At 52.2% G+C, this 12,759-nt stretch overlaps 1 protein-coding gene across 1 annotated transcript; it reads left to right on the forward strand.

Annotated features, from left to right (window-relative positions):
• Positions 1-4,843: 4,843 nt before the first annotated feature.
• On the forward strand, positions 4,844-9,928 carry MFNG (MFNG O-fucosylpeptide 3-beta-N-acetylglucosaminyltransferase). Its single transcript, XM_079303555.1, has 3 exons — positions 4,844-5,199; positions 9,139-9,187; positions 9,689-9,928. The coding sequence occupies exons 1-3, from the start codon at positions 4,861-4,863 to the stop codon at positions 9,793-9,795; spliced, it is 495 nt and encodes a 164-aa protein (XP_079159681.1). The 5' UTR covers positions 4,844-4,860; the 3' UTR covers positions 9,796-9,928.
• The last annotated feature ends 2,831 nt before the right edge of the window (positions 9,929-12,759 follow it).

Raw genomic sequence — 12,759 nt, forward strand, 5'->3', positions numbered from 1 at the left:
TACTGGGAAGGTATGGGTGATTCACAAAGGGATATTTTTCTCCTCCTTTAGGTGAGACACAACTGCCCAGCCCTCCAGGGGAAGGAGGGAGCACCACCATTGCTGTTGTAGGGCAGAAAGAAGTGTGGGGAGAGGACAGGCTAAGTGTGCCACAGACTAAGTCCCCTCCTTTTTCTACTTGGCCCCTGGTTTTCAGTCCCTTGCTTTTCCCCAGCACTGATGTTGGTCACAGTGCTTTACGAAGGTCATGGAAAAACTTACTTGAGTTTTGAGTTGTCTGGCTGGGGTCCCTAGAGCTTTGCATCCCTCCATGGCCTGGTTAGTGTGAAGTGATAAGCCAGCTACCTCACCCTCCTGGGGGACAGCAAGGAGACTGAGCCCAGCCATGCTGCTAGGAGAAAGGGGGACAGTGCCCTGCAAGGTGGGGTTGTCATCCTGACATGGGGCCAAGAGTGTGTGCAGACTCTGACAGGGGAAGATGAAGGCTTTGGGTGGCCACAGCAATGCTCACTTGGGCTGCATGGTCCTGAATCCTCTTATGCAGCCACCGTTATCAGGTGCCATAGGAAAGGGGTGCCAGGATACCCACGCTGTGAAGAGGTGGTGGTTGTGGTGGTAGGTGGTCTTTCCTGAGGCATGCCAGAGGAAAATGAAGTCTGTGGCTGTGGGAGGCTTGGGGCTCTTGAGGCATGAGGTCAGGCAGAGTCTGCTGATTCTGGGGTCAGTGGGAGATGGGCAACCAGCACCAGAGTCAGGTCTTATCTGTGTCCTCCTTGCCCATGTGGTTTGGGACTGCTGGTGGCAGTTGTGAAGCCCTGAGCAAAGATTAACTTGCTGATCTTCATGAGTCCCCTGTGAGGTGTTATTTCAAGCTCTAAACCAGTTGCCTGTGTCTTTTATGAGGACGAGAGTGAAGGGGGGAGGAAAGAAAATGAAGATTTTAACTTGCAGTCACTAAAATATAGAGCAGAGTCCTTGCTCTGCCCTGGAGCCATGCAACTCTTCTGTCAGGAAAGGGGGATCTGGCATACACAGGGCTCCAGATGAAAGCTCCCAAGTGGCATCCACTCCAGGGCATGCAGCCTGAGCATCTGGGCACAGCCAGTCTCCAGGGAGGGTGCTTGCCCTGCAGGCAAACAACGCAGGATTTTTGTTGAGCTGATGAGAAGACAAGTCCCAAAACAAGTTCCCATTCACCCTGTCATGGATTTGGAGATTTGAATTTGCATCTTTGTTCGGGAAAAGTAGCACTTGAGTACTTGGGGAAAACACTGTGTATGAGGCACTGTGACTCAGGGCTTGAAATTTCCTCGTGTCCCTGCTGGCACTGGGAACAAGTCCCAGCTCTGTGGCCTAGGCTGAAGGGAGTTAAAAGCAGCCCCTCCACCTTGGGTTAGTCAGGCTGTGCTCCCAGCTTAGCCCTTGCTGCCCTCCCAAAGAATCACGTCCCCCAGCACTACCCTAGGTAATCAGTGCTCTCAACTACAGTGAAAGGGAAGCAAAAGGAGGTTGTTAGGAGGCAGGCTGGCACTGCCCAGCTAGCCAAGCAGCAGCTCTGCCTCCCCTGCTCCCAGGCTTCTTCCAGGCTCTCCCTTTATCCACCTTCTCTCCCCTGAGGCTAACAAAATCCAGCCTTAACTTGTTCTGGACATGGCTGAGAAATGGAGCAGAGGGCTCCAAGGCAAACATAAATGGCCCTATCTGCCCTGCATGCCCTAGCCCACCTTCTTTTTACCTCCTGGAGGGGGTGGCTGCCTGCTTGGAGGAATGAGTCACGGGTTAGGTAACAGGCACAATGCAATTAGCAGCCCTGGGCACCAATTACCAGCTGTAACAGCCTTGTGCAAACCCCTGTAAAGAGTTGCTGAGAGCAAGATTTCTCCCTCCAGGGAGGGGATTGTCTAGGTGGCACATGTGTCACCCTGGGAAGTCACCAGCCCTGTCCACAGTGTCCCCCTGCCCCAGCAGAGTTTCCTGGCACCATGCTCTGTGCCAGGTAGCTTTGAATTGTATTTGTTAAGGAGCTGTGCCCCACCTGTGCCTCCCAAATGATCTCCTCAGCCAGAGCTGGGAGCTGCTGCAGGATGCCTTGGAGCTATAGAAGCTTCCTTTACAGGTGCCTGAGGCTGCTGGCATGTGGCTGGAGCACTCAGGGAGGTTAATTTCTGGTTCAGGAGCATTGGCCAGCCGTGTGAGCAATCCCATCACACCAGGTTCACATCCCTGCAGTAATGTAAGGCCTGAAGGAGAATGACTCTACCCGTGCCCCAAATCAGTGTAAGAAAGCATCAGTATTCAAAGGGATCTAAAAATAAAACCTGCAGGGACTCTCCAAAGGGATATGGGAGATGCTCTGGAGATGTTCTTACTTCAGGGGAAGGCAGGAGTCTTTGAGATTTGGATAAATCCAGATCTCCAGGGGAGGAGGGAAGAGAAGTGGATTCAGTGGCTTTTTCCTTACAAAAGTAAAAAGTTGTAGCCAGGAACAGGGACAGAGTGAAAGTGTGTCTGAGATGTGGAGAAACTGAGCACAGGGGTTCAGCCTTGCAGGGAGGTATTTCCTGTGTGCAGGGGAAGTGTCTGTGGCTGGACACACGGTGGGAGTGTGCAACAGAGGGACCCTGGCAGGCTGCCCTGCCCCTCTTTTCTAAGGCCCCATGATCTGACATGTGCATGGGGCGAGGTGTCCTTTTCCACATAGAGCCATTCCACACCCCCACCAATTCTCCTGGGCCCCAACTTACTATTTTTTATTTTTTTTTTTTTTTGTATGCTGAGATTGGATGCCCACAGCTTGCAGCTCCCTGAGGAGGCGCTCTGATTTCGGCAGCTTATGTAGAGCACTACCATCCTGCTGTCCCCACGCTTGCTGCACAGGGAAGCTGAGATGGGGATGTGGATATCATCCCCCCTCCTGGGCTGGTTGTCTCTGTATCCACTCTGTAAAGTGGCTTACAGGGAGTGTGAGGGGGACTGCATGGTCATCTGCCCCACATCTAACTGAACCAGCAAAAGTATGCAGCAATCTGTGGTGTTGACCCCAAAATTTCCCTTCCATGGTTGTCTTTGTCCTTGGGAGGGGCTCTCACACCTTTTGAGGGTCTCTGACATCCCTATCCCTTGCTGGCAGCCAGAGGGCTGGAAATGAACATGGCTCAGGGGAGACCAGGGGTGAAGGCAGGGAGTGAGGAAGGAGCTGGAGGTGCCACTTTGCTGCTGTGCCTGCAGGTCTCTGGGGTTTTCCAAAAAGAGAGAACATCCCCTTTCGTTGCCCAGGGAAAAGGGGAAGCTACATCTTGGACAGCACGAAAGCCACGAGGGACAAATTGCTGAGCTCAGCCCTGGTTCAGGGAACAAGGACCTGGGTGGGATATAAACTCAGCAGTGACACTGCACACACCCCCTGTGCTTCCCCAGAAATGTTCGAGGCCAGGTTTGATGGGGCTCTGAGCACCCTGGTCTAGTGGAAGGTGTCCCTGCCCCTGGCAGTGGGCTTGGAACTGGATGATCTTTAAAGTTCCTCCCCAATGATTGTGATTTTACAACTGAAAGAGAAGCAGTAGGCCATTCCTCCTGCTTTTGGATGCTGGCGTATCTCTTCCTGTGAGTGTCACTGGTTCTGCAGCCACCTAGGCAGAATGTCCCTGAACATCGTGGTGGGGATGTGAGATGGGGCAGAGGGCTGGAGGGATTACAGGGCTGGAGGCAGAGGAAAAGGGACCTTCCGGAGCAGAGTCATGGTTTAGGGAGATGGGTGTCAGAAGTGGGGTCACACCCCAGCTTGAGACTCAGGTGTGGTGGTGGGAGGGACAGCAGGGAACACACGATCCTGCTTTGGGAGGCAAACTGGGACTAAGGGGCAGGGAGGGGCAGCAGTTCAGACCTGTGTCCAGAGGAAGAGTGGGGCTGAGGGAATTCCTGGGGAAAAATCATTCTTTGCAAGAACAACAGAGGACTTTAACTATACCAGAGCCCACATCAGTGTCACCGTCCCCTCCTCTCTCAAGAGCACGGGGGTGAGCAGGGCTGCAGAGATCGGGCTGAGCTGTCACGGAAAAGCGGCGAAATCAGTCAAGCAACAGGTCTGTCCTCCCAGATCTGCCTTTTGTCACCTCGGCGGCGAGCCAGAGCGGGGACGCCCGGCTGAGGGGAACCCAGGGCCAGACTGAGGCCTGCCCCTTCCCCATGCTTCCTCCCCCGGGCCTGCCCCGCCCCGGGCCCGGAGGCGGGACGGGGGCTGGCAGAGCGGGAGCCGCTGGCTGGGCTCTGTGGGCTGCTGTGCTCTGGGCAGGAGCAGGTGCAGAGGCACTGCCCCTTTCCCTGCTGCCGGAGCCGCTGGCTGGGCTCTGTGGGCTGCTGTGCTCTGGGCAGGAGCAGGTGCAGAGGCACTGTCCCTTTCCCTGCTGCCGGAGCCCTGGCTGGGCTCTGTGGGCTGCTGTGCTCTGGGGAGGCGATGCCGTCGGCGCAGGCTGCCCGCTCATGGCTCTGATCTTCGCCGCCCCCTCAGCGCCCGGGCTGGGACACTCAGCCCCTCCGTGGGGAGCAGGGATCCTCGCTTTCCTCCTGGCAGGCTGTGCGGTCTCCTCGGAGTGTTTTCCAGTCTGTCCCTACTTCTCTGGGTCACTGAGCCCTCCGTACTGAAAATCCCCCCTGCTTCACCGGGATCCTTCAGGTCTGCTGACTCTTTGGCTTCCTGGTCTTTGCCCACCCTGTTCCTTGACCACATCCTGTTCAAGACCTTGCTCTTGACTAATCCTGCCCCCTCGGAGGCTTCGAGAAGAGCAGGCAGCGTCACACGGAGGCACGGGCAGAGTTGTCCTCGCTCCGTGGGATACCGGCTGCGGGATCGCTGTGGGAGCCATGGGCCGTCGGCTCCTCCATGGTGTCTCCGGAGCCGCACTCTTCCTCGCCAGTGTGGCTCTCCTCTCCATGCGGCACCGTGGGGCTCGGGAAGCAGCCCAGTACCCGGGGATCGGGGAGGGGGTGTTGGAGAAGACAGAGCAGCAGAGCGAAGGGAGCCCAGCGGGAGCTGGTGGCAAGGGGCAGGAGGAACCCAAGCTCCATCCTCCGGAGGTACACAGGACCGAGGGGAGCCTGACGCTTGGGGACATTTTCATAGCTGTGAAGACGACCAAGAGGTTTCACCAGAGCCGCATGGAGCTGCTCCTGGACACGTGGATATCCCAGGCCAGCGAACAGGTGAGTGTGTGGATTCTGACTAGACAGAAGGTGTTAGTAATGGGGCAGGGATGGGATTTCAGGAAGCTGGACGCTGTAGTGCCCCTCAGTACTTTTCGCTATTTCTCACTCCACATTCAAAGGGAGATGCTAACCAGCAAAATATTTCACCAGTAGCTGCTTCATAGGAAAGGCTGGTGAAGATGCCATACCAGACTGAATGCACAGACCATCCTGAGTCTGTATGAAATGGTGGCTTTCTACCTCCTAGTGCCATGAGTTTCTGGGTTTGGAGCTGATAGGTTCCCCTGGCCCTTTGTCAGGATGCCTACACTGTTCCTGGACACCCATTGCTCTGGAAAGATGCAGTGCAGTGGGCAAGAGAACAAGGCAGGCAGGCTCCTAGAGGACCTCCTGTAGTTAGCCCTGTTCACCCCACAGCATGTCAGCATCAGCCATACTTTCCTTTCTTATACACATGCTTTCGTGTGCATGATCTTGAAATTATGTGGGTGTATTTTTGATTTTTTTTTCTCTTTAACTGGGGCCCCAATGTTTCCATCCTTTGCTGAAACAGTTTGGAGAGTTTCCTTCCTGCCAGAGAAACTGATGTGGGGCACCACATTAGTGGTGCTGTGCAGACTGGCTTACTGGTAGGCAGGAGTACTCCCCAGAGCTCCGGTGCTTTTCTCCCTCCCTCGCAGAGCTGCTCCTCAAGAAAGAAGAAATCCTGTGGCTGCCCTGAAGGGTGGTTTTTTTTTGCCTCTGCCTGTGTGTGATGGGTGCCTATAAGGCAAATCCATGCCCCAGCGAGGAAGGGGGACGGGGGCGGAGGTACTGGGTAGGAGAGTGCCTGAAGCAATGCAGGGTTTTCTGGGTAAGGGTGGTTTTCCACTTGATGGTGCTGCAACTGTCTGGTCTGCTGCGGTCGTCACAGGAAGCCATGTCCTATTTTGAGCACACTTCCTCTCCTGGCTGTGTGTCCCCCTCAGCATCTGAGATGCCCTGCTTCCTCTTCCAGATGCACTTCTTCTCTCTGGCCAGCTCCAGCCCAGCAGCTTCTTGGAGAAACCAAACCCAACCACATGGCTGCACTGGCATTAGGATATTGTTTGTAGGGCCTTCACAGTGGGTTTTTAAGGAGCAATTTACCTGGCCCTCCTTTCTTTGGCAAATCATTTGGCCATTCTGCTGATGACAGGAATTAGATGCACACTATCTGAATTCATCTGATCCCCTCTGGCTTGCAAGTGATGTCCAAACCTTGGAAGAGGTGTTGAATTTTCCATGCTGCTGTCAGCCTCTGGAAAGCTACACAGACTGAGCAGGAAAATAGGAAGGAAGGAGTAGAATTGTTGTGGGGACAGGACTAGTGCACCAGACCTCCTATTATTGAGTCCTTATGGAGAGACATAGGCTTTAGGAGCCAGTCCTGGAGAAATTCAGGTCTCTGATATGCAGAGGCTGCCTTCTCCTAGGGCTGATCCAGCATCTTCTTGTGTCACTTGCCCTTAATTATGGCTGGAGACCAATTCAGTGAGTCTTTCTCCACCAGTGGCCAGTAGGGAAATTTTAGCAGCTGGCTGTGCTGCTGATGCCAAGCCTGGCTTCAGAGCTGGGTGCCTGCATGGTTTCCTCCTGGGGGAAGCAACCCAGACCTCCCAGGTCAGGCTTAGGTGACTGCAACAGGAGGCAGGAACAGCTGTGCTTTTGATGGAGAGGACAGACTGTATAGGAGCCAAATTAAAAATCCTCTGTATTGGACTCTGTTGAGGTAGAAAATAAGAGTGAGAGTGAGAGATTGTCTCTGAAACTGCTCTGTTTAATTTGAAAACATGCAGTTGGTGAGAGATTGGAAAGTGAGATGGGCCCATCCTGAACTGTCTTTCAGATTTTCAGTGATGTGAATGGACCACAGATTTTGAATCTGTTCTCTGTGCAGGATACAACAGTAATCCTGCTGATGTGTTTGCATTTTGGAGAGGGTTTCTTCATAGAGAAAGGATACCCTGGGAATCTAGGCAATGAACATGGCCCTGGATTGTCAGGTTCCACATCTTTATTCCCTTGTCCTAGTTTTTTGTTGCTGGTCTATTTCTCCAATTCGGGGTGAGGGGGTCTCAAAGTCTAGTGTTTATCCATTTCCAGGACTCCTATGTTCATGAAGAGCTGCCAGAAAAAGCTGTTTGACTCAGTGGCTCCACATCACTGCTTGCACTGCTGTCCAGCAGACATCCTTTCCTACACAGACATCTTCTCCACTCCAGAATGGAGGGATACTTTCTGTGCTTCATCTCTGGCAGCAACTGCTGTTCCAGGTTTCCCCACCCTCAGGGGTATGAGGGATGGAGAGATGAGGATGGAGGCAGCTGCATGTGCTATTGTGATCTTCTTTTGCATTTCTTGAGCTCAGCCAGGTGTGTCATGGAGATCAGAGTTTGAAACTTCCTGAAAAAGCAGACTGGCCTAGTCCCCATACTCATATTTCCATTTTTGAAGTTATTTTGGACAGTGTTATGTTGCCTATGGTGACTGTATACTTTCATCCTTGGGTTCCACAGAAACGTGTTGGATGTGTGCAAAAAAACACATTTCCCATCTTGCATTGAGAGAAAACTGGGAACTTCAGAATATTTTTACAAGTAGAAAATTTGGAAAAGAGACAGATTGCTATTTTAAGTTAATCAGATGTGATGTTTGTTAGACACGTGATATCTAGTTGGTTTTATATCTGTAAGCAAGTAATTTCCAGCAACAGTATTTTTGGGGGTTTTTTTGTTGTGGTTTTTTATTTTTTAATGTCAGAAAGTTTCAACAGTTTCAGATTTTGTTTTTCTTAAAATGAAAATATTTGCCATAGTGGAAATTTTTAACTCTGACATGCTGGCAAGGGAAATCCCATGCTGCTGACAATTCCTGCTTTGCCTGAAGGTTGTGATATGGTCCCCTGACCCAGAGCAGTTCCTTTACCTGAGACTTGGCTAATTGCTTCTTGTCACATGATCCTTGAAAGTGGTTTTAACTAAGAGATTTTACTGGTGGGTGGGGTAGGAATGTGTGCATGTTCCATTGCTGCAGCTCAGCTCTTGGAGGGTAATTCACCAAGCACTGTAGCTCATCCATCTGAGATCATGAAACCATCCTGCTGTCTCTGCTTGAGCCAGGTGATCTCTGAGGGTCCTTATTGCCTTATGACAGCTACACAACATTTCTCCTGCTGTGTCCTCTGAATAGGGATATATCTCCAAAATGCTGGGTGGGTGTGGGGAGATGTAGAGACTCGTGTCACCCTGCCAGAGCCTTTGGGAGCTGCTGTCTGCCTGCCTTGTTCCCTTTGTGCCTGCCAGGTGCTGTGTTTAACCAGCCTGTGGGCAGCTGGTGGGGAGACTGTTTACGGCTCGCGACTCTTTTTTCATTTTGTGAAAGCTCATTTTCTGCCTGAGGAAAGCTTTTCTCCACCAGCCCTGATCCTTGCCTGGCTCTGAAGAGGGGGAGATGTGGCACATAATGGCAGCATGGGGGATTAGAGAAACCTGGGAGTGGGGGAAGAGAAGGAGGAGGGGGCAGAAAGTGGCAGGGGGCTGTGCACACTTCACACACAAAGCAGATGTTCTTTTAACCCAAGCATCATTTAACCACAATGCTTTAATTTTTCTACCACTGATGCCTAATCCAGGGCTGCCTCGCCCCCTCAGTGCCATGGGTCCCCTGTTCCCAAGGCAGTGGGCTGGCAGTGAGAATGAAGCCACACAAGTGCTGGTGGTTGTGCCCTGCAGGAAGGGGAAGCACAGCCATCCTTCTGTTCTTCATCTGCTGCCTTGGAGTGGGTACAGCAGCAGGGGATGGAGTGGGGTAACCATGTCACTCCAAGTGTGTCCAGCTGTGGGAGGAAGAAGTGGGCAGCCAGGTACAGCACCAGCTCCATCCCTGAGAGTTAATCTCTTTTCCTTGTTTCCCCAGACCTACATCTTCACTGATGAAGAAGATGATGCCTTGAAAAGTAGAATGGGTAATTAACTGTCCTATCATACCTTTCTACTCCACCTTCAGCCCCTGAACTGCCCTGGCCTTGAGAGGGGCTCTGGTGTGAGGGCTGGCTGTCCTGCACTGCCCATTCAAACACGCCTCTCGCCGTGTCCTGTGGTGGTGATGATTTGGTGTAGTTGGCTTACCCCAGGGCATGCAGCCCACTGGAGGCAGGGTGCTGTCTGCTTAAAGCATCCATGGGTAGAAGCAGCACATGACAGAGCCCCTCAACCTCTGCATCGTGGTTGGCAGTGGGCAGGGTGGACATGTGGTGTGCAGGCGTTCTAGTCTTGGCCAAGTTTCTTGGCTTTGTCCAGGTTTCATCTCTTGGTAGGAGGAGTGGAACCCATGTCACCATGGGCGTGGATACCTTTTGGGGAGCCATGAGGAGACTGTCTGAGAACAAACCCCTTCCCTCCTGCCCAGATGTCCTCCCTGTGACCATGCAAAGTGGGCTGGCTCTGAGCTTTCCCTCCTCTGGCAGGTGGCCGTGTGATCTTCACCAACTGCTCTGCCGAGCACAGCCACCTGGCCCTGTCCTGCAAAATGGCTGCAGAGTTTGACGCCTTCCTGGCCAGCGGCCTGAGGTGAGGCAGGGCTGCCATGGGGGCACCCCTGAGAGCAAGAGGCACCCTCCTTACTGCAAACTTCTTGTGTCTTCCCATCTGCCCCAGCTGGTTTTGCCACTTGGATGATGACAACTACCTGAACCCTCGGGCGCTCCTGAAGCTCTTGTCCTCCTACGCGGAGACGTGGGATGTTTACCTGGGCAAACCCAGCCTGAACCGACCCATCAGGGCCTCTGAAACTCTGCCAAACAACCAGACGGTACAGCCTGTGGTGGTGCTGTGGGGGCACTGGGTTGTTTTGGTGTCTGGTTCACATTTATTGTGGTTTAACTCCAGCCAGCAGCCAAGCCCCACGCAGCCGCTCACTCACTCTCCCCACCAGAGGGAGTGGGGAGAGAATCGAAAGGGCAAAAGGTAGAAAATTTGTGGGTTGAGACAAAGACAGGGAAAGTAAAAGCCATGCACACAAGTGAGGTAAAACAAGGAATTGAATCACGGCTTCCCATGGGCAGGCAGGTGTTCAGCCACCTCCAGGAGAGCAGGGCCCCATCACATGTAATGGTGACTTGGGAAGACAAACACCATCACTCCAAATGTCCTCCCCTTCCTCCTTCTCCCCATACTTCATATGCTGAGCACAATATCATATGGTCTGGAATATCCCTTTGGTCAGTTGGGGTCACCAGTCCTGGCGGTGTCTCCTCACAACCTCCCTTGCACCCCTGGTTTCCTCACCAGTGGGTCAGTAAAAAAGCAAAAAAGGCCTTGGCTGTGTGTAAACCCTGCCTAGCAATAACAAAAGCATCTCTATATCATCAATGCTGTATTCAGTACAAATCCAAACCACAGCCCCACACCAGCCACTGTGGAAAATTTAACTCTACCTGAGCCAAAACCAGCACAGTATTGCAAGGAGAGACAGGTCCCAAGAGCAATGTCAACAGCTGAAAACTTGCCATCTTGTCTGAACATGGCTGTAGGTTGCTGACTAAATTTGATCATCCCAGGGGCAGAGTCTCCATTGCTGCTCTGCCTTTGGGTACATGTCTGACAGGACATAAGCCTGCCGTAGGCACCCAGGAGTAACTGGCTGTTCCAGTAATGAGGAAGTGAAAATCCATGCTGTACTGCTAGCAAATCCTTCTGGGCAGCAGTCATGGGGCTGGGGTGACAATAGGGCTGTGTTTGTCCTGATGACAAAGTTGGAATTCAGCATTCCCACCTCTGGGGGTATGGTATTGTCTGAGCCTCTGCCATTGCTTTTCTCTGGTGTTTCTCTCCAGAAATCCGTGCGCTTCTGGTTTGCCACGGGAGGGGCTGGGTTCTGCATCAGCCACAAGCTGGCAAGGAAGATGGTGCCCTGGGCCAGGTGAGCTGGGGAGTGTGGGAGCCTTTGGGGATGAGCAGCATGGCTGCACATCAATTCCTGGCAGTGTCAGACCTGGATTTGTGCATGTGGTGTTTGCAAAGGTGCAGAGTGCTGCGGGGTGCATGTCTGGAAGATGTGAGACTGGAGGAAGGATGTAGTGGGTAGGTTTGCCAACTGATTGAAAGCTGGCAAGAGCAGGCACATCAGTAAACATGGTCATGGGATGATGTATTCCTCTCTCCTCCTCTCCTGAAGGCTCTTTGTTACTCCCCACACTCCTTCCCATCCCTTTCAGCTTTGTCTGACTCTTCTGTCTGCCTATCTCATCTCTCCTTCATCTGCCTCTGTCCAGCTTTCTGACCTCTCTCCTGAGCTAATTTTCTGTTCCCTCACCCCAAACCCTCTTTGCCTTCTCCACTGTCATTTCCTCAGCTTGATGCATGGAGAGCAGAGGTAGGTCACAAAGGTGTGTTATCCCAGCTTAGAACAAGATTATGTATTCCATGATGCCCTAGGTTATACCACAGGCACGTACACTGGTAGAAATTGGCTATGCCAGCCTTAACCAGATCTCAGCATACCCAGAAGGACAGATCTGATCCATGCCAGGTACTACTTTAGCTAAAGCCCATGATATGTATTTTTTGGTAGACCCAGTCAAGAGGATGATCTGTGATCTATGGTAAAGCAAAAGTAGCACAGATAGACAATGCCTAACCTGGCATAAAGTCTGCCACTACTGTTTAAAAAATGCTTAAAACACATTTCAGTTTGCTGGGGGTTGTTGTAGCAGATAGTGCTTCGCATTGTTTAAGTAGTTCCAATTCCAGAAGCATTAAGATTGGGTTTAGCCATCATCAAAAGGTGGCCAAGTATGTGGCATGGCATTACAGTTGATGGTTTATCAATCTGCATGTCCTGTTTTTTTCTTCCTCCTGGATCTGGCCATGTGCTCCTACTGTTTCTCTTGTGGTGGCTTTTCTGACTCCTCAGGGGCTCAGTGTACTTCACCAAACACGTGGAGAAGTGACTCACTGAAGTCTGTCAGCTCTCTGGATCAGCCTACCAAGGACTTGGATTATCAGGGACAGCATAGCTGGGAATGTTGAAAGAACAAGCCCATTCCCAAGTATTTGCAGGTGGAACTCAGGGATTTCTTGCCTTGTTACAGGATTTACTCTGGTTTTCAGTAATCTCCTGCCCAAGTGGATGCCTACATCTGCCCCTACCCTTTTCCTAATCCATGCAGCCCTACTCTCTTCCAGTGGCAGGAACTTCCTGAGCACTTCGGAGCTCATCCGCCTGCCGGATGACTGCACCGTGGGTTACATCATCGAGTGCAAAGTCGGTGGGCAGCTGACTCCCAGTGCTCTCTTCCACTCCCACCTGGAGAACCTGCAGCTCATCCCCACCTCTCAGCTCACACAGCAGGTGAGGAGGGGAAAGGAAGCAAGAGGGAGGTGTGTGATGAAGGAGAAGTGGAGGGCAGCTTACAGGCATGTTGTTCCTCTGATGGCATTGATGTGCATTGAATCAATCATCTGCTCTTCTGGGGAGGCTTTCCTGACAAATGCCTCTTTGAAATAAGGAACAGATGTTGCCTGTAGCACACCTGCC

This window comes from Erithacus rubecula, assembly GCF_903797595.1.
Source record: "Erithacus rubecula genome assembly, chromosome: 4".
Lineage (NCBI taxonomy): Eukaryota > Metazoa > Chordata > Aves > Passeriformes > Muscicapidae > Erithacus > Erithacus rubecula.

What these genes read in the sequence shown, in the direction of transcription:
- MFNG (XM_079303555.1), top strand. Translation starts at nt 4,861, where the DNA reads ATGGGCCGTCGGCTCCTCCATGGTGTCTCCGGAGCCGCACTCTTCCTC. An exon ending in TATCCCAGGCCAGCGAACAG is followed by an intron (nt 5,200 to 9,138) that starts GTGAGTGTGTGG and finishes TTGTTTCCCCAG; the next exon opens with ACCTACATCTTCACTGATGA. An exon ending in TGCCTTGAAAAGTAGAATGG is followed by an intron (nt 9,188 to 9,688) that starts GTAATTAACTGT and finishes CTCCTCTGGCAG; the next exon opens with GTGGCCGTGTGATCTTCACC.